The sequence below is a fragment of the Miniopterus schreibersii genome (genome assembly GCF_964146895.1).
Source record: "Miniopterus schreibersii genome assembly, chromosome: 10".
NCBI lineage: Eukaryota > Metazoa > Chordata > Mammalia > Chiroptera > Miniopteridae > Miniopterus > Miniopterus schreibersii.
Genome location: NC_138110.1, coordinates 49,580,525 through 49,602,406, shown reverse-complemented (window position 1 = coordinate 49,602,406; position 21,882 = coordinate 49,580,525). Strand labels below are relative to the sequence as shown.

At 47.1% G+C, this 21,882-nt stretch overlaps 1 protein-coding gene across 5 annotated transcripts in view; it reads left to right on the top strand.

Moving 5' to 3' along the window:
* Positions 1–21,882, top strand: part of MGLL (monoglyceride lipase) — a 103,783-nt gene that overhangs the window by 33,286 nt on the left and 48,615 nt on the right. For all 5 annotated transcript variants that reach the window (XM_081148412.1, XM_081148415.1, XM_081148411.1 and 2 more), the window contains exon 3: positions 8,602–8,708. In XM_081148412.1, coding sequence (XP_081004538.1) covers positions 8,602–8,708 — 107 coding nt within the window. The remainder of the gene's footprint in view (positions 1–8,601; positions 8,709–21,882) is intronic.

Below are 21,882 nucleotides of genomic sequence, written 5' to 3'. Positions count from 1 at the left end.
AAAGATGAACATATCTTTTCGAGTTAGTTTTGTGTTTCTTCCGATAAATACCCAGAAGTAGAATTACTGGATACTTCTTTGTCTCTTGTTATGGCCTTTGTTTTAAAGTCTATTTTGTCTAGTATAAATATTGATACCCTAGCTTTTATTTTCATGAAATATCCTTTTTCATCCCTTTATTTTCAGTCTGTGTGTCTTTCGATCTGAAGTGAGTCTCTTGTAGACAGCACATATAAGGGTCTTGTTTTCTTATCCATTCAGCCACCCTAAGTATTTTGATTAGAGCATTTAACTCATTTGCATTTAAAGTAATTGTTGATAGATATGTATTTATTGCCATTTTGTTATTCATGTTTTTGATAATTTTTTTCCCTTTGTCTTCTTAATGATTTCTTGTAATGATTTGGTAGTGATGAATTCCTTTAGCTTTTTCTTCTCTGGAAAGCTCTTTACCTGTCCTTTATTCTAAATGACAGCTTTGCTGGGTAGTCTAATCTTGGTTATGGGTGCTTACTTTTCATCACTTTGAATATTTCATGCCAATCTTTTCTAGTCTGCAAAGTTTCTGTTGAGAAATCATCTGACAGTGTTATGGGAGCTCCCTTATAGATAACTAATTGCTTTTCTCTTGCTGCTTTTAAGAGTCTCTGTTTGTCTTTAACCTTCATCATTTAAATTAGGGTATATTTTGGTGTGGGCCTCTTTGGGTCCATCTTCTTTGGGACTCTCTGTGCTTCCTGGACTTGTATGTATATTTTCTTCACCAGCTTAGGGAAGTTGTTCATTGTTATATTTTTAAATAGGTTTTCAATTCCTTGATCTCTCTCTTCTTTTTCTGACACCTCCATGATGCAGATATTATTATGCTTGATGTTGTCCCAGAGGTCCCTTAAATTATCCTCATTTGGGGAGGGATTCTTTTTTCTTTTTGCTGTTCTGATTGGGTGTTTTCTGCTACCTTATCTTCCAAATTGCTGATTTGATTCTCAGCTTCATCTAATCTATTGTTGAGTTCTTCTACTGTATTCTTCATTTATAACTGGCTCTTTATGTTTCCTATCTCTTTGTTAAAGTTCTTACTGAGTTCGTCTACTCTTAGTTCTTTGAGCATTCTTATAACCAGTGTTTTGAACTTTGCATCTGGCAGATTGCTTGTCTCCATTTCTTTTAGTTCTTATTCTGGATTTTTGTTCTGTTCTTTCATTTGGGACATGGTTCTTTTTCTCCCCATTTTGACTGCCTCTCTGTGTTTGTTTGTACATATTAGGTAGAACTGCTATATCACCCCATCTTAGTAGAGTAACCTTATATAGTAGGTGTCTTGTAGGGTTCAGCCTCTCCAGTAACCTGAGCTGAGCACTCCAGGGGCATCCCGCATGCAGGCTGTGTGCACCCTCCTGTTGTAGTTGAGCCTTGACTGCTGTTGGCATGTCAATGGGAGGGATTGACCCAGGCCAACTGGCTGGGAGAACCAGCTGAGACTAAAGTGGAGGAACTGCTGTGCAGGGGCAGACATCATAGAGTAAGACTTGCTTCAGGGGGTTGCTAATGCCTGCTGAGTCTGCCCCTTGAATGTATCACTGGTAGAGATGGTTGGATGGTGCTCTGGCATGGTCTGAAGCTGTCCACTAGGTATACTGGCTTTGGGGCCTCCCAGGAGGTGTGGACCAAGATCAGCCAACATGTGATCACTGCCTGGGGCTGAGCTACAACGCAATCTGAAGATGGCTACTACTTGTGCTGGGCTTGGAGGTGCCTGGGAGACCTAAGGTACAAATTGAAGCTGGCTGCTGTTAGTGCTGGGCTTGGGGCCACTTAGCAAGTAAGACATACAGGGCATGCTGAGGCCAGGCCAGATCCTGCTTGTTTGGGGGTTGTGAACCTTTGAGAGATTTTAGGAAAGTCCAAAACATGAGCCAAGACAAGCCATTTGTTTAGAAAAGCCACTGGAAGCAGCTTGGGTGGGCCTGCAAGTTGGGTGGGGCCAGGTTTCAGGGAATCACCAGTGTGGGGTGCATGGTATTAGCCAGGTTGATGAGGGCTCACCAAAGGAACAATGGCTTCTGCCTGCCAGCACTTCTATCTGGGAGAAAGCCACCCCTCCAGACCTCATATATGTCCCTGGTATCTTTTAGGCTGCTGTCCAAGCAATGGAGCTCAGAGAAAGTGAGTTCAAATAAGTCCATGCATGGGCCCTTTAAGAGGAATGCCTGGGACTCCAGCAGCCTCCATCTCACTCAGCCTCAATCTCTGCTGGTTTTCCCAGCCTGAAGTTATGGGGACTTCTCAGCACTGGAAACCTGGGCTGGGGGGCCTGGTGTGGGGCTGTGACCCTTTGCTCCTCAATGGGGACCTCCACAATTGAAATATTTCTCCTGGTTTTAACCGCCACATGGAGTGGGACCAGCCCATTTCACATCTGCACCACTCCTACCAGTCTCAGTGTCGCTTCTTCTGTATAACCTTAGATATAGGACTTCCATTTAGCCAGATTTCAGGTGGTTCTCTATAATGGTTGCTCTGTAGTTGTAATTTTGATGTGGCTATGGGAGGATTTTAAAGTCATAAAATTTGGCAGTAGGAGTTGGGTGGATGTGGATAACTAAGTGTGCCATGAACTGCCTGAGTGGAGTGCTTGGAAGTAATCGGAGATCACAGCATATACAGTCCCCAGAGGAAGCAGGCAGACTTCCTCCCTGCACCTTCATTTGAGGGCATTGTCAAAGTTAGTGGGCCTGCCTGGGACGGGTGCCCCCACCTTGCTACCTGAGCTGCTGCCTAGGGGTAGGAATATCCACTGTGTCCCTCTAACCATTTGTTTCCTCCAACAAATTCTGTTTTTCAAACTTCCTAGTAAAATGAGCAGAACATTTCTTCAATTGGGCATCCAGTTCTCCCTTTAATGAAGCCTGCCTGGCATTGCTCAGAAAAGGGCAGACAGGAAGAGGCTAACATTCTCTAGTCAGTGCCAGGCTATATTAAGTGCTCATTTAATTCTCCTGACGGCCTTGTGAAGAAGATGTTGTGATCCCCATTCTACAGATGTACACATAGAGCGGGGAATGGGTCCCATCAAATCCAAAGTCCTGTGAGAAACAGGTGGGGACCCCTTTCGTGGAGGTGAATTCTTTTCCTCACAGTGCTGGTCTCTGTCTTTCAGGGCACTGGTGAGGCTGCTGACCTGTTTCTTGCCCACCCTTCCAGGGGTTCCTGCACTGTGTGGGTCTATGAATGGGCCTCACCATTCGAGAGGTCAGCAAGGCAGAGCAGATGACTGGGAAGACAGAGGCCTCAACCTTGACCTACAGAGCCCTTCAGCTTATTTTTACATACATTTCTTCATTTCACCCCAGAACCCTAGTGAGTTTTTGCCAAGTGGAGGAATTGAGGCCCATGGAAACCCAGGAGCCGGTTCATGAGAGGGGTGGAGCATAAACCCAGGCCTCCAGACTGCAAGTGGACCATCTGTGTAATCAGAGAAAAGGGCTTCATAGTGGACAGTTGCAGGGTGCTTTCTCTATACCAGGCAGGACCCCAAGTATTCCACACACATCTTCTCATTTACTCCATATTGCCCTCTGTGGTTGGTATTGTTCAGGTTATCCCCGTCTTGCAGGTGAGCAAACTGAGACCCAGAAAGTTTCGTCACTTCAGCAATAAGTAAGCAGTGGAATAAAGAGAGAAATTTTTGAGGGGAAGTTCCATTTTGTCACACCTGGGCATGAATAAGCAGGCCTCGGCGTATAAGCTCTGAGAAACTCTGCAGTGTGCTTATCTAAAGGGCTGCATATGCTTTATTGGGAACTGCCCTGCCTCCCAGGGCTGGATGCCAGGCAGGCCATCTGCTCCTGGGGCCAGGCCTCCCCCTCTGATAGTCATTGCCTTCTCCCGGAACAACTGGCTCCTAGCAGGCTGCAGCCGTTAAAGATGGTCCTGGGAAAAGATCTTCACTAGTCTCCTCTGCAACCTAATTTTTACCACTGTGGGTATTGCTGTGTCTGCATAAATGCCCTGTTAATTTTCTGCTGCTGTTGTTGATCAAGGTTGCAGAATGCCTGGGGAGGAATGGAAGGAGGGCCTAGCCATGCAGGTTTCCCACTTCTCTGTCCAGAGCAGCCAGACGTGCTTTGAAAAATCAGATCAGGTCACTCCTCTGCTCCGTGTCACCCTCTGTATGGAATAGGTGCACCTGTGTTGCCCTGGGTGAGACCCTAAACCCAGACAGCTCTCATCCCTGCCCATAACATCTCTTTCTCAGCCTCAGTTCTCAGCTTGAACACTTCAGGGCCTTCCTGGTTCATTCCCTCCAGTCCCAGTAAGATCCCCTGTGGTATCCTCTCTTTGTGTTCATGGCACTTTTCACAATACACACTTCTACATGTATTCTTTGCTGAGTATCTGTCTTTCCTATGAGACTGTCAGCTGTGTGAGGGTAGGGACAATGCTGTTTATCCATCTCTGAGTCCCCAGGACCTGGCATGTGATAAGCTTTGAGTCAATATTTCTGGACAGTTTCAGTCAAAGGGCCATTGTCACTGCCATCCTGTTACTGCAGGTTCAGAGCAGCCAGGTAACTTGCTCAGGGCCACGTGTTGTGCTGGAATCAAACCAGTCTGCTTGGCTTGTGCTCTCTTTTCACCACCTCCCGACATCTGTGGTATTATTTACTCAACATCTAAGTCCCTTAGTGCTGTGTGTTTTCAGAGCATAAATATAATCACGATGTCTGTGAAACCCTAAGTAGTGGCCAGTATCCAGTGTGAATGTGGAAGTTCCACAGAAAGCCTTAATAGGGTGTTTCCCTTTCCCCAAAGAGACAAGACATAAAGACACAGAGCTGAGGATGTGGCTGGATGTGATGGCAACAAGGGAAGCGCTGGGAGGGGTGGACCTGGGGGACTGCTAGTCAGGTTTAGACACAGGATGGGCATAAGCAGGTGGTGGCTCCACCTATAACAGGTGTGTGGGAAGAGAGCGAGGGGGTCTGACAAGGGGAGGGGGTGTCCTGGCAGGTAGGTAAGCAAAGCAATAGAAAATCCTGGTGCCAGCCTGCTTCCTAAAGCCTCTGCCCCAGGGCATAGGCTGCAACCTGGGAGACTGCAGTGGGCAGAGGGGCCATCCAGTCAACGAATCTTTACTAAGCCCCTAACTATGCACCAGCATTTTCCCCAGCTGAGAATATAGTAGTAAATGAAATCCATGAGATCTCTGCCCTCACAGAACACAGTCTAGTTAGGGGAGGCAAATGAAAACAGCACTGGATAAGTACCTTTAGACAGTGACAAGTACTGAAGAGACTGCTTCAACTGAAGTGGTCAGAAGAGGCCTGAGATTCAAATGATGGCAAAGCCAACAAAGATGGGGTTGGTAGTGGTGATCCCCAGCAAAAGCCCCTACAGGTGGGCTGGAGCAGGCTCAGACAGGCTTCAGTTGCTGATGGTCTGCACCTCATCTCAACTCCAGATTCAGTGACAGCACGTTAATAGGTTGAAATCAGCCATGGTGAGAGCATTTACACCATGGAAATTGGCAAATGCTACAAATGGGGATCATTTCCTTCCCACATCTTAAATACTTAACACACCCTGATAGGCATCAGCAAGGAGCCCAAAGTGGGTGGAGCAGGATATTATCACAAAAGCAGCAGGCTTTGTTCTGTGGCAGTGGGCAAAATGTCTCTGACAGGTTTTAAAGCAGAGAGGTAACATGATTTGATTTTCACTTTGCCAAACAGATTCTATAAAACAAAGACTTGTGTCCAGGGAACAGTAAGTGTGGATAAGAGGAGGAGAGATTGATTTATCAGAATTGAGGGCCAGGCAAGAGCTGAATCCAGTAACTCAGGAGAACCGCCCCCACCCCTTACAGCAGCAGCAGCAGCAGCAGCATAGGACCAGAATGAGGCCAGTTGTCAGTGTATGTCTGTGGAGATGCCTGACCTGGGTCTGGAGGGGAAAGGGGACTGAGCCTGCAGGTGCTGCCTGGCCTGTGCAGAGAGGGGAGGCTGAAGCCTCTGCCATCTGCAGTGGGACGTCCATGCCAATCTATTTCATTTCCAAAGGGATGGCAGCAGCAAGCTCCAGAGGCCTTTACATCTCTATGGATAGAACCGATGGTTTACCCAGCATGTCCCTCAAGGAGATAAGTGGCTCCAAAGTGGCTATAAGTCTCCGTACCAAAATGGCTTCATTCTCACTACTGGCAAGTTCCATGTGGCATCTGAGCAGCACTGTCACCCAAGTTGCACACAGCAATGAAAGCAGGTGTTTCTCCAAGTCAACTGAGCATCAAAACTGCTGGGGAACTTCCCCACCCAGATCAGTTAAACCCAGAGGTTCTTCTGGTGGTAGGATTTGGCGTCAGCATGTTTGAAAGCTCTCTGGCTGATTTCAAGGTGTGGCCCAAGTTGAGAACCACTGGATGAGAAGAATTTCTGTAGAGTAAGAGGCCAAGTATTTTTCCACATATTGCCTAGGGGTGGACTCTGTTGATAGGCAATTCCTGGCACGATGACAATACCTTGTGCCTTCCCTCTGGACACTAAGCATTAGCTGTGGGCTGAATTAATACAGCAGCTGTTGCAATTCCCAAAGGATGTTAAAGTGCTGAGACCCCCCCCCCCTTCTGGAGGTGCAGCCCCTTTGCAGATGGGAGATGAGGCCTAGGTTCCAGCCACGCTCCTCAGTAGCAGGGAACAGTCTCATCAGCCGACCTCAGGAGTGTCAAGTCAGCAGGTACAGGCAGGTGGCTGGGCATTCCATGGAGCATTGAAGAGGGTGTGAAATAATTCTATTGTATTTTTAGGGAAGTCAGATGTCAGAGGAAAATGAAGTTAATGCTGGTACTTGGTGCTCTGCTCAAAGAAAGCCAGGTGCTGACATGCTCTGATCTACCTTTTACCAACTTGCTGTGTGACTTGGACAATTAACTTCTCTGATTTTCACTCTCTGCTGTAAAGAAGATAAAGCATGAGATGACTTTAAGGATTAGAACTCTTGTAAATGGAGTTAACAGAGGAACTGACACATAGTAAATGCTCAATAAAATAGCAGCTACTGATCTCCTCCTCCTCCCCCGTCCACCTCATTGGCACAAATTGGATGTGTGTGTATCACAGCAGTCACTCCTTGCTTGAAGAGACTCTGACCTCCCGTGGGACTTATGTGAAGAATATGAGTCTTGACAATTGTATATTTAAGAATCTGAATTCCCTCTCCTTAAACTCCTCCACTTCTTGGCTGACACCAGCCAATGTAAAAGCTGGGGTGAACCATGTGCAATGGGCGCTGTTGTTTGTGTCCCAGCGTGCTCATGCCTCATTGAAGGCTTTCCTGGGTGACTGAGACCCCAGCCAAGCTCTGCTTCTGGTTCCTAAGGCTGCTTCTACTGCACAGATCTTAGGTGCAAAATATAGCTGTTTATTTTGAAACCTTTCAATCTTTGTCATTCATCCATCCATTCAAACAGCATTTGCAGAGCACCCACCATGAGCTCGAAACTAGCTAGCCACTAAAAAAAATGAGGGAGAAGTCTGCATGTCCTCCAGAAGGTTGTAACCAGTGGTGGAAGTAGGTAGAAAGCAGCTGTCACCCCTTTTGTAACAGAGGGATTACAGAGGCAGAGCAGAGACTTAAGAGAGTCTTTCGGGCTGTAAAATCTTTCTCAGCGGGCAACCTTAAGGATCGGCCTTGAAAGAAGGGGAGGAGTTTGCCAGGTGGAGAAAGAGAGGAGGAGAGTTAAAGGTGCACACATAGTACAAATGCCCGCTGCCTGTGGAAGAAAGAATGTGGAAGTACAGTTATCCCACAGAAAAATGGAAAGAGTCGTATGTCTGTTAGGATTCTCCTCACTGCAAGCGACAGATGATCCAGTGACCTCAACAACAGCAAAAGGCAGGATGGGGAAGAATGCTGGCTTCAAGTCCAGCTGGATTCGGGGCTTGAATACCATTAGGACTGGGTGGCCCTCCTTTACATGGCTCTCCTCTGTTGGGTCAACTCATAGTTCAGTTTGGGCTAGATGGCTGGGACTGTTGTAGGCCCACAGCATCCAAGGCTGCAGTCTAGTGGTAAAATGAAATGCCTCCTCATGACCATCTCAGCCAAAGTGCTAGGATCGGCTCTCACTGGACCCAGTCAGCTCGGTTTGAGTCACATGCCTGTACCTGAGCCAGCCATTGCGGCCTGATCACAGAGCGCCCTGACTGGCTTAGGGCTGGTCCCCCTGGGCAGCTTCGCTAGGGAGGAAACCAGCACCGATGGAGGGCCTGCCACGTGCCAGTGCGCTCTGCCTGGCAGGTTGGCATAAATTAGCACCTGTGACCCTCACCACCCCTCTCCAGAGGAAGAGACTGTTACTACTATTGTATAGGTGAAGAAACTTCAAGGATGGGTGCTTTGCCTGAGAGCTCACAGGATTTGGACTACATTCTGTGGACCCCTGAAGCTCAGCATTCTAAGAGCAGTCCCCTCTCAATTCCCGATGCATTTAGTCTGCGATCTGGTCTTTGACTCGCTGATGTCATGAAAACTCTGGACTGCTTGAGCTGCAGCCTCAGCTGTCTACCGCCTTCCTAACCCAGCTCCCCTGTCATCCCTGCAGGGCCCTCATCTTTGTGTCCCATGGAGCCGGGGAACACTGTGGCCGCTATGATGAGCTGGCTCAGATGCTGATGGGACTGGAACTGCTGGTCTTCGCCCACGATCATGGTGAGTACCCCCAGGGCCTCGGGGGCAGGGCCCATGATTCTGACCTGACAGTTTGGGGGTCTAGAAAGGTTTAGTCCATCTTACCTCCCTCCTTCCTCCTCAGTTATTCTCTTCTGATTCCTGCAGTGAAACTGGGAAAAGACATCCTCCATGGGATGTTTCTAAGTTTAAAAATACAAAGTATGTAAACAAAAAGCGTGTTTGACCAGCAGTTTCTGTTGAGTTTGGAATCGAATCTAGTTAGGAACCTCCACTGAAAAACCAAATTAGAAATATGTTTATGTAAGAACTTGCCCCAGGCCAAGTAATTCTGTCTTACATTTATAGTGCGCTTTCTGTACAAAATGGGCTCTGGTTTTCCCCCAAGGGGCTTCAAATGGATGTGGTGCAGTCAGTGCGAGTACAGCTTAAACTCTGTTTTAACCACAAGAGGTTCACAAAGCATTTCAAACCAGGAGAACAGTAAAAGTCTCAAAAGGCCATGTTGGTCACAAGAAGACTCCAAACACACACACACATGCATGCACACACATACAGACACATACAGACACATACACTTACACACACACATGCACACACGTCTCCATGCCCAGCCATTGATTCTTTGTCATGTAACAGAATCCACAATAACCATCAACATGTAATGTTCATTAACGAAGTTAGTATGTAGTTCCTTAATTATTTCTGTGACATTCTCCATGGCTGGGAAGGCTTCCAATATAGATCTTCTTTTGCCTCACAGTCTTTAAACTGAAGAGTTTTCTGTGGCAGAACATTGCCACCCTGCATTCCTGTGTGTTGTCAGCAGCACACTACCAGAACCTTCACCCCAGACGGCAAAAGGGCTCCGACACAAGCACCCCTGGGTCCAAGTCCCCACTGGACTGCGATTCCAAGCTGTGCTCTCTGGGAGACCTTGTTTAACCATTGCGAGCCTTCATTTTCTCATCTGCCAAATGGGTAAGATAGGGCTGTAACATAGTAAGGACTGTCATGAGATAATGCATGTGGGAGGCCCAGCGGAGTAAAGGCCTAAGCAACCTTTACTCTGTCTGCTCTGAGAGCCCCTCAGGCCACAATGCAGACCAGCTGGTGTCCTGTGTACCCCAATGGGGGGCTCCAAGGCTCTTAGCAGGACCAGCTAAGCCAAGGCTGGGAGTCAGGGATGCTGGCCCCTCGTCTCGGTGTTGCCCAGAGCCAGGTCAGCTGGCAGGCCTGCAGAGGCTGCTGTGGAACTAGAATGAAACGATAGATACGGCTACTGACAGTGGTTTTGTTGCTGGTTTCTAGAACACAATTTGTAGAAACAGGTTTCTATAAATCTGATGCTAACTGGATTTTAAGTTAAATCTTGCTGTTTAATTATATTACAGAATTTTATTGGTTGGACAGAAATCTCGAGACCCCGTGACTATGTCAGCCGGGCTGTGTTCTCAGCGTGCCCAGCAGACTGGTGTATCAGAGCAGCACTCAGTATCTCGTTTAACTTCGTTTTCCACTTTCACCTTAGAATTTTACAGGTTGACCTCACGGGCATGAACAACTGCCAGAAATGAGAATTACTATTCCTGGCATTTATTGACTGCCAGCTGCACACCAGGCTTTGTCCTGGGCATTTTGTACATTATCCCTAATCTCTCATAACAGTGAGCATCACCACCTCATTTTAGAGGTGAGGGCTCTGAGGCTGTATAACCAGGAGAGCCCATTGTCATTGCACCGAAGTGTGTATACCAGTCCTGGCAGTTTGACTGTACCCAACAGAAACCTGACAGTAGTAACTTAACGAATAAAAAATTTTTCTTCTCTCATGCCCCATGAAGTCTGAGGCAGACGTGAAAATGCCCCAATGCCATCAATGCCCAAGGCTCCATCTGCAATTTTGCTCAGCTGTTCTTAGCTTGTAGCTTTCACGTCGAGGGATGCCATCTCCTCCTCATGTTCTCAGCAGGAAGGAGACACAGAAACAACACAGAGGAATAGGCGGGGCTCATATCAGGAAAGCAAATCTTTCTTGGAGCTCCCTGGCATATTCCAGCTACATCTCATTTGCCAGCACTGCATAGCATGGCTACCCCTAAGCTGCAAGGGAAGCAGAGAAATCTAATTTATTAACTGCTTATTTGCTGATCCATACAAAACAGGGTTCTGTGAGTAAGAAAGAAGTACAAAGTACACATCGCTAATAGCCTCTTGTCCTCTGCCACACCACATTCCAAGTTTATTATTTAAGAGAGCATTTCTCAACCCTTTCTACTTTATATGTTTTCTGGGTATAACAGCTAACTCACAGAATCACATTTCCATCTTATCCATCCCTATGTTCCTTTATATGGCTTTGATGGGGAGGTTGTTATTAGCATCATCAGTAAGGACCGGTTAAAGTTCCGAATCAGCCCTGGGTTAGGTGTTATATAAGGAGAAATGCAAGGACACAGTAACTGATGTCCTAATGGTAGGGTGACCGGTCTTTACCAGAAAAATGAAGCAGCCTCTATTAAGTGCTCAACTTTGTTAGAGTATTTATCATCCTGAGTGTTATCTATTCCTTTATGGTGGTGGCAGCAAGCTCCTGGCAGACAAAGACTATCTTGTTGTGTCATGTGTTAGCTTCTCTGTCTATCCCCACAACCTCTTATCTGCTTTGTGGGGCCCAGGACTGAGCAGACAGGAGAAGCATGACCAGTGGCTGTTGAATGAATGAAGGAGTTTATAATCCAAAGTAGATCAGACCAGAAATGTTTCAAATATCAACAGTAAAGTAAGTATCCACATTAGCAGGGCACTATTGGGTCTTATCCTTGTGGAGAGGATCCAGCAGAGTGGCCACTGGAACTCTGATGGCCAAGGTTGGGGTAGGGGTAGCAGTCAAGTGGAGCTAGACAGTGATGCGGATGGAGGCTGGAGCAGAGGCGGGGTACAGAACCTCAGAGGCACAGGGTTTTCCCAGTGCTTGGAGGGCTTGCAAGGTGGGTGGGTCTTGTCGGGTGAGTAGGAGCTTACTAGAAGAAAAAAGGGTGTAGAGAGAGGCACCGATCATTGAGAGTTGTGGTTCTCACCTTGGCTGCCCATTGAAAAATACTGAGGAGTCTTGAAAAATACTGATGTCTGGGTCCCCTCTCTCCACAGAGACTGATTTCTTGGGGTTTTAGTGTGGCTAGAGCATTGAGGATTTTGAAACGACCCAAGGCTGAGAACCACCATTCCAGGCAGAAGAGGTCAGAGAGCAAAAAAACCGTATACACGAGATCACATGCTTATGTACTGTTCAGGTAGAAATCCTGGCACAGGGGTTTAGCTGCACCCTGAGGTTTAGGGACAGGAAGTGGGGAGCCCCTGCTGGCCAAGCTCGGGGCCCTGTAATGAGTCCCTTCGGGCACTTGGAGTTTGTGGAGGAATTTATGCGGGGAGAGGCAGGACGGCTGTGGGAAGCAGCAAGGGCCACCAGGAGTCTTTTGGAAGCCTCAGGAGATGGGCTCCAGGGCAGGGCCCAGCGAGAAAGGGGCATGGTCTGCAGAAGTGGAGTTGCTGCGGGGATGTCTGAACAGGTGGAAACCACGGAGGCTGGGATTTTCTGTGCTGTTCTAAATATAACCACCCAGCCCCTCGGTCGCCACCTGCTCTCGCTGACTCACTGGAAACCCCTCAGCCTCGCTGGCAAGCAGCGGCAGTGCGACCAGGAGAGAGGGGCAAAGGAGGCAAGGCGGGTGGAGGGAGGTGGGCAGCAGGCCCCGGGTGACAAAGCTGCTGGTCAGGTCGCCCTTCCCGGTAAGCAGCCCCCAACTGTGCAAGGACCCACTGAAAATTACTTTTGCTGGGGCTGGAGATGGTCTCTCTTTATTTACAAAGTGTAAAAGAATCATTCTCAACTGATTAACAGTGAATTAATTATCTGCAAATATTTGAGGGAAAGTGTTAAAGGAAATTTATTTTGGTTTTTGGTTGTGGTTTTTTGATGGCTTAGGCACGTTTTATTGGTTTTCTTTCAGATATATATATATTTTTAACTGTGCTGAGGTATGTGAGAAGAGGAATTTCTGAGCGAATGTTTGTGGTTGGCAGTTATGCCCGAGTAACTTGGGAGGGGCCTACCCTGTCCAAAGAAGGGTGTTTAGGAAATTCTGGGGAGAAAGATGATGTATGTGTGTTTCCCATGCATGGAGACAGGTTTGAGTCAGGTACCTTGCTGAAACTGTTCTAAGACAGACTGCCACCAGTTACAGGAATATATTTTTGTTTCAAAATTATGTTAACAATTTTTCTTGTCTTAGTAAATATGAGAGTGAAAATAATAGAGTGGCCCTGTGATGCTTCACAGGGCCCAACCCAGGCTGGGCGTGGGGGACTGGCTGTGCCTCTGCATCCCTTCGAGGTCTCTGTGGCTCCCTTCCTCGCCCCGCTCCCTGCTCTGTTCACAGTCAGATATGCCCAAACCTCCCATCTTGGATACAGATCTCTGACATGGGTTTATTTGGTCACTCGCTTCTTTTTTGAACAAAGCAGAGACTCCCATGAGCCTCAGTTTGCTCACCTGTAAAATGAGGGTAATAATAAATAACAATAATAATAAAAGTTGCATTGTGGTTGTGGGATAAAATGGAGGAGAGAGGGGTTCTCACTGTTCCTGTAAGGCTTGTGGAAACCCACATGGCTGGGCTTCACCCCAGACCGTTGGGTTCTCTTGGGCACATTTCAGGAAGAAGGGGAACAGGGTCACCCAGGTGTTCCTTGTATAGACATATTAAAAATCAGAAATGTAGCATTCACAATAAAGATTCAGCCCTCCATATAGCAGATACTATATGAGAACCTACTGAGTGTGGGGTTTGCACTAGATGTGGGACTATGGAAATGGCACAGACCCAGTTACTGCCTCTAAGAACCCAGTACAGCAAAGGGGACAGACATGCTTTAAAAGAACAGAGAGTGAAAGAGCTCACTACAGGGCCCTGGTGGGAGTGTGCAGGGTGGGAGGGAGGGAGGGAGGGAGGGAAGGAAGGGCGAGTCTCCCTTGGGGAGCAATCATCCAGAAAAATGTTCACAGGACATGGTACTTGTGACCTTGGACAAGTCACTGCTCCTCACTGAGCCTCAATTTCCCTACCCGAATCATAGTATCTACCTGGTGAGGATTATATGAATGTGGTAGCTGCTGGGCACATAGTAAGTGTTCAATAAATGCCCGCGCCACACTCACCACACACAGACCCACTTCTTCCTTCGCCATCCATTAGACACAGACTTTGAGAAGAGAGCTTTCTGTTTCGTTTTCCTCGGTTTTCATCTTTTCTGCAGCAAATTGCTCACACTTCCCATGTCATTGAATCCAAAAGCAATACAGCCCACAATGGGCTGCTCTTGCCTATGCCACTGTCACAGAAGCAGCCTCTTTGTCAGCATCCGGGGGCTTCCCTCTGATGATGCTTGGAGAAGTCACCTCTGGCTTTCTCCCCACTGTTGATTTCGTTTTTACAAATATTTAGAAAATGTTTGCTGTGAGGACACACCGAGAGTGCCGAATGATTCACAAGTGAATCAGACCCACAATCTACTAGGCGAGTTTGTAGTCTGAGGCCTGTATCAGGAGTTAGTGTTAGGAGCTTTGAAAGCCAAATGGATGTTTCTGGAAATCCAGTGCCATCTTTTCTCACTTCAGTGCTGGAGTGGCCTGATAATGTGTCACCTGGTTATCTTTCAAAAGGAATTTACCCTAAGGCTATATATTCCCTCAAAATTATTCATGTGGCCCCAAGACGTTAATATTTAAGGTTTTCTGGCAAGGAGAAAACAGGTATCACTTTCTGTTTCTTGAACAAGCAGTTTCTGAAGTGTTCATATGAGTTACTTTCTGTATTGAAAGAAAGCCTGAATAATAAATTCTAGGGAAGGGAATTCTTCTCAGAAGAGGTTTCTGTTCACTGTGGTTCAGGAACTTGAAAGACCCAGTTAGAGGCAGTTCAACCACTTTCTTGCTGTGTGACACTAGGCAAATTACCTGCCTCTCTGAACCTCAGCTTTCGTATCTACAGCCAGAGAAGAATCAAAGTCCCTATCTGGCCCATAGGGTCAGTGTGTGTGTGTGTGTGTGGGGGGTGTAAGAGAGATAACCCACAAAGAGTGCCTGGCTCCCCTTAAGTATTCCATAAATATTAGCTATGATGGAATGACTACTTATTGATCTCAGAAGCAGCGGAGTTTGACACTACTTGCAGTTTCATACCACCTAGTGTGTTTTTCAAATTTGAAAAGTAGATGTAATATTACTTATCTCATGGGGCATTTATAAAAGTTGTCACATTGCTGAGATCTTTATATTTAATTAATATTTACTGTACCCCTGAATGTCCACGCAAAAAGCTTTTTGAATATTATTTTGTTTGACCCTCATGGCAGTATTGAAGTAGGTAGAGTTGTTGTTACAGATGAGGAGAGCTCGTGAGCACTGTGGGATGCCTCTGCTAACGACGGGCCGAGGCCCTACTGGTACTTCCCACCCTTCATTTCATTTATTCTGCACACAGACCTATAGTCTAGACCAGCAATTTTCAACCTTTTTCATCTCATGGCACACATTAACAAATTCTGCAGCACACCAAAAATATGTTTTTGCCCATATGATAAAAAAAATAGATAAAATATTGATTCATTCACACTGGACGGCTTTCATTGTGTTGGCTGTTGTCACTTTTTTATTTGAAGAGGTCAATGCCTAGGTTGAAAATCGCTGGTCTAGACTTTTGCATGCCCATTCTCCAGACTGGGAAGCAGAGGAAAGGCACACAGATGAGGTAGGCCAGCTTGGGTTCTTCCCAATCCAGCTCTGCAGCCCTCCAGAGCCACTGTTCTCTTCTCCCTGTGAAGGCCACAGAGCTGCTCTTCCTCCTGACACTTCCTGGAGCCCAGGGAGTCTGCTGCTTGGTCAGATGTTCTTAAAGGGAAGTGTGTTCTCCCCAGTCCCTCCTCTATCCTGTCAGAGGCAGTTCTTGCATCTGGGAGGAAAGGAGAAGACAGCTGACCTGGGAGTGATGTTCAGTCACCTTACCAAATAGGCATGGGTGCTGCCTCAGAGGGCCCGTGTAGAGATTGGAGATGGAGGTCATCAGGGTGGGGCTGGGCCATGCTGCAAATCCCAGGAGAAGCAGCGGGAGCCTCCAAGGTGTCCAGGAGGGAGGAAAATTGCAGGAGTGCGCGGAGAAGGCACTATGTGAGCTGAGACCTGAACTATAACTCAGACATGCCAGGTAGAGCAAGGTGGGAGGAAGGGTATCGTGGGCCCCAGGAGTGGCTGGGCAAAGGCTCAGAGGCAAGGGCAGGACGTGGGCCGAGCTTCCCCGCCATAGGCCAAGCACCATGAGCCACACGCGTGTCTTCTGCTTTAAAGGTGAGAGTACAGTAGTCCCTTCTTATCAGCGGTCTCACTTTCCAGGGTTTCAGTTACCAGCAGTCAACTGTGGTCTGAAAATATTAAATAGAAAATTCCAGAAATAAACAATTTATAAGTTTTAAATTGCACACTACATAAGTGAAATCTTGTGCCATCCCCACCATCCCACCTATGACATGAATCATCCCCTTTTCAGTGTCTTCACACTGTGTACGCTCCCCTCCTGTTAGCTGTCTCAGCATCACAGCGCTTGTGCTCCAGTCACCCTCCTCTTCATAATGGCCCCAGAGATGAGAGCAGTAATGCTGGCAACTTGGATATGCCAAAGAGAAGCCTTAAAAGGCCTTCTTTCAGTGAAAAGGTGAGCACAGTACAGTAAGATGTGGAGAGAGAGGGAGAAAAGACCACATTCACATACCTTGTTTACAGTTTATATAATTATAATGTTATAATTATTTTATTATTAGTTATTAATGTTAATACCTTACTGTGCCTAATTTATAAATTGAACTTTATCATAGGTATGCAATAGAAAAAAATGTAGTATAGGTATATATAGAGTTCAGCACTATTTGGGGTGTCAGGAATCCACTGGGGGGCTTGGAATGTATCCCCCAGAGATAAGGGTGGCCTGCTATCCTGAGCTTTGGAAAAGCAGAAGGCCAGGTCCCGTGGTAGGAAGGGCACACTGGATTTCCTGGACTCTCCTAGATGGGTATGGCTGGGAAGACACCTTTGGACTGAGTGGCCAAAACCTGGGGCTTGGTGATGGGTTGTGGACAGGAGTTTGGAGATGACTGTTAACCACTTGGGGAGGTGGGCAACCTGCTGCTGCCCAGACCAGGCTCCAGGACAAGGGTTAGCTGTTGTCTCATCAGTCAGCTCCTGGGTTCCCATTCCTGTCTTTAAGTCCCTTGCGTTGCACACAGTGGCTGTGGATATCATGAGGCCCTGGAGTGTCAGCTGCATCTCAGAATACAGCTTTGTGCAGACCCTGCACCACCTCTGATGCCAGTTGCCAGCCTGCCCAGGTCCCTCGCACTGGGGCCTGCCAGGGCCCACCGAGCCCAACTCATGCTCCTGTCACTCCCTTTACTTGCTCGAAGATAGTGCATCTCCCACTGTGTATTTTTAGTTTTCTGCTCATGTGTTTGCTTCCCCTGCTAGACTCTTAGCTCCTCCAGCATCAGAACCAAGTATTTGTCCCCCTGTGTTCCTAGCACAGCTGAGATCCTGGTCACTCACTGAAGGAAGGCAGAATGACTGAAATAAATAAGCTTAGTTGCTCCCTGAGGACAATGTCCATCTTCGCCTCTCCGGTAGGGGTTCCATCTCTGAGTTTCCGGATAGGGGAGTGATAGGGAGAGAAGGAATAGGGAGGGGGAGGAAGGAAACTTGAAGAGACTCCTCGGAGGGCAGGGTCATGGTGGCAGAGTTTAGAGCAGAGGTAGAAGTGGACTCCAGCCAGGATCTGGACTGGGTCAGCAGCAGGACACATCTGGTGGGCCTTGTGGCTGGACTGAGGTCCCCACCTGGGTTGGCAGAGTCCATGTTCAGGCAGCCTTGGCTGCAACAGGCCTCTGGGAAGCAGAGGGCACACTCCTGGGTGTGCCCCAAGGCCTGGGCTGCGTCAGAGCTGACCTTGAGCTCGAGTTGCCCATGTCACCATAACTACTGGGTACTGGCCAAGCGTTGTTAGTTTCCAGTGTGGCTTCACAGTATCAAAAGCATTGATGCCTTTAGTGGTCATTTTGTAACATTCTCGGTCAGTGCTTCGGCAGATGCCCCTACTGATGTCTTAAGAACTCGCTTTGAAGTTGATGTGCCCTCTGGGGCCTTTTCTTGTCAGGCACACTGGTTCCAGGCCACTGGGCCCGCTGGGGGCAAGCCTGGCAGGCGCCAAGAGTTCACCAGCACATGCCCTGCAGCACTCTCCATAAGGCTGTCTCCTCTGCCATGCGTCAGAAAACCTTCTAAATTTGAACAGTATCGCCCTGGCTGGTGTGGCTCAGTTGGTTGAGCACCCTCCCATGCACCAAGAGGTTGCCGGTTTGATTCCCGGTTTTGGCTCATCCCTAGGGGGCTTGCAGGAGGCAGCTGATAGATTTTTTTCTCTCTCTTTCCCCCTTCCCCTCCCTCTCTAAAAAATAAATAAATAAATAAATAAATAAATAAATAAATAAATAAATAAACATTTAAAAAATTTCAACAGTATGCACCTGGCTTAGGTGACAATTACCTTGGATTATTATTTTCCATCTGCAGATATTGAATATTTTCCTAAAGACATTCAAGTCAGGTGGCTCAGGCTTCTGTCCCCAGTCAGTTAGTGACAGAGTTTTTCAGCACACATTGAGAGCCAGGGGAGAATGACCTACCACGGCTACCCGGGGTGAGAGGCAGAATTGGGAGCAACCGCCTGGGTTCAAATCCCAGTTTCTCCACTCGCAGCTTCAAGGCAGGGTAAGGACCTGACCCCAGGACTTCCTCCCTGTGAGGTAGAGATGGTGGTGATGTACCTGGATGTAGAGCTCCTGTGGTTACCATCTGTAAAGCCCTTAGGACCTGGCCCAAAGGAGCATGTCAGCACCTGATGCCTATTCTAATACGCACACTCCTAGCTGAAGCTAAGATATGAGCATAGTTATGATCATGTATTAGTCACCCACAAGCAGGAAGCCACAATGAACTTGCTAGGAAGGCCTGTCTTCTCACTTTAGGGCAGGGGTGGGGAACCTTTTTTCTGCCAACGTCCATTGGGATATTTATAACATCATTCGCAGACAGTACAAAATTATCAACTTAAAAATTAGCCTGCTATATTTGGTCAAACATTTAACTAACTTGCCCCTAATGTGATGCTGGAAGTGCCTCTCTTTGGTGAGGCGTTGGCAGGGCCAGACCAAATGATTTCAGCCTGCAGGCTGGACGTTCCCCACCCCTGCTTTAGGGTGTGGAGGCGGATGCTGGATTCTAGGTCCCACCAACCAAGGCAGGTTTGGGCCAGGACCCCACGTTCCCAGGAGCCTACATGTGTAGCTCCCAGGCTTGGAAAGTGCCGCTGTCCTTTGGTAAATTAGCATTTAAAATAACTCTGGCTGCAGAAGGACCAGGAAAAGGAGCTACTTAAATTTTTAATCAGGTAGAGCCAAGGCTGGCTGCATTTTAACATGTCCCCTGGAGAGGCTGCATGACTCTGTGGGGCCCACATGGAATGCTTTGGCCTGGAAGCTTCGGCTGCCTGGGGGAGGAGCATTCTCTGTTTGTGAGCTGGAGCCTTTTTTAAGTTGGAGGTGAAATAGCATGTGACCAGGAAATGCCTGACCCATGGAGAACTAAAAATAAGTGACTAAAAATAAGAACTAAAAATGATGCTGCTAACTACCAGGGCAGCAGGAGAACACGGGAGAGGGGAGTAGGCCAGTGGGGCCCTGCTCAGACTGGAGAAAGGAACCTCATTATGGTCGACAAGCTGCTTCATAAGCCTCTGGTGGCTATTTTTTATTTTATTTTATTTTATTTTATTTTATTTTATTTTATTTTATTTTATTTTATTTTATTATTTTATTTTATTTTATTTTATTTTATTATTTTATTTTATTTTATTTTATTTTATCCTTTTAATTTAATTTGTTGGGGTGACACTGGTTAACAATATTATACAGGTTTCAGGTCCACAATTCCACACACATCATCTGTACACTGTTATGTGTTCACCAACCCAAGTCAAGTCTCCTTCACTCACCATTTATCCCCCCATAGCCTCCCTACTTCCACCCCCCACCCCTGGCAATCACCACACTGTTGTCTGTGTACATGAGTTTTCTTTCTCTCTTTTTTTTTTGGTCTTTTTTGCTCCATTCCTCCACCTCACCCACCCATCCCCCCAACACCTACCATAGCTGTCAGCCGGCTCTCTATCTATGAGTCTGTCCCTATTTTGCTTGTTAGTTTATTCTTGTCATTAGATTCCACATATGAGTGAAATCGTATGGTACTTGTCTTTCTCTGACTGGCTTATTTCACTTAGCATAATGCTCTTCAGATCCATTAATGCTGTCACAAAGGGTAAGATTTCCTTCTTTTTTGTGGCCGAGTAGTATTCCATTGTGTAAATGATGTACCACTGCTTTTTTATCAGCTCATCTACTTATGGACACTTGGGCTGCTTCCAAATCTTGGCTATTGTAAATAACGCTACAATGAACATATGGGTGCTTATAGTCTTTTGAATTAGTCTTTCGGATTTCTTCGGATAAATTCCCAGAAGTGGGATGGCAGGATCAAAAGACAGTTCCAATTTTAATTTTTTGAGGAAACTCCATACTGCTTTCCACAGTGACTGCACCAATCTGCATTCCACCAACAGTGCAGGAGGGTTCCCTTTTCTCTGCATCTTTGTTAGCACTTGTTGTTTGTTGACTTATTGATGGAGCCATTCTGGCAGGTGTGAGGTGATATTTCATTGTGGTTTTTATTTGCATCTCTCTGATGATTAGTGATGTTGAGCATCTTTTCATATGTCTATTGGCTCTGGTCGCTATTTTTAAATGTACACGATACCAACTTGGAAATCACCATCTACACATGCATGACACCTACCCTTCCAGAGTGTCTCCATAACCATGATTAATTTCATTTCCTAAAGTCACCTCCAAGGCAGGTAGCATCATCATCTCCATTTCACAGATGAGAGAACAAGCAGGAGTGGGGAGCCAGGGTCAGAATTCCTACTCACCTCCCTGTGAAGCCAGTCTCCCAGTACCTTGATTTCTCTTCTATTAGTGGTAAAAGGAAAAATTAAAAGGCCACTCAAGGAACCAATTCCCAGGCACAGTGAGATCTCACTGGCAAAACCCCGAGATGCCAAGCATATTTACTGTTTACCTGGACATTTGAGAATGAACAGCTGTGTTTGAAGGCTGGTCGAGTCTGAGCTGGGCTGCCAGTTACCAAGTCGGTGAAGTGAGTAGGGACCAAGGCAGCCTGAGTGGCTGTGTGCCGGACCCCTCCGGGCCTGTTTCCTCATCTGCAAAAGATGAGACCAACAATATTTCTGTTGTAGACTGTTATAGTGAGCAACTTATTGTAACACATAGACACATGTGAACAGCACATGGAATGGGGTATGAAGGCCATGTGGAGTCTGCTTCAGCCCTTCCACGTGGGTATGACTGCAGAGGTAGCCTCCTCTGGAGCACTGTGAGGTCCTGCCCTCTAAGCAGAGGTTGGACAGTGGGTGGCACTGCCAGCTGGAGATGGAGGAGCCCTGGAGAGACACCCACTCCCTCGCAGCATCTCACCCCTGTCCTGAACCAAGCCAGCATCCCCAGAGCTGTGGCTCTAACAAGACAGCACCATGGAAGAGGCTGGTGTGCCTGGTGAGCTCCGGAAAGCAGGGCAGTCTGGTCATCAGCCTCCCCAGGAACTCCTTCCCACACTGCAGGTCTCACAGCACAGTCAGCCACAAAACACCCCCTGACTGTAAGCACCCTCAGAACAGTGCCCAAGGCTTGCTGATCTCTGCATTCTGCCTGGTACATAGACGTTGTAGCTGCCCAATGGTTGTCTGATGAATTATAAGGCATTTGATCAAAAACTATGGTTTCTCTGGGGTCTCCCAAGTTCAGACTCATGAATCATGTTTATGTGTGTATAAATTTGGACCGGAGGGTGGACTCTGTCAAAGAAAATCAAATAATGCTTTTCCACCTGGGAAAATCCATCACCTCTGTGCTAGGAATTATTTCTGTGGACCACCTCCATTTAACCCTTGCAGCAATGAGACAA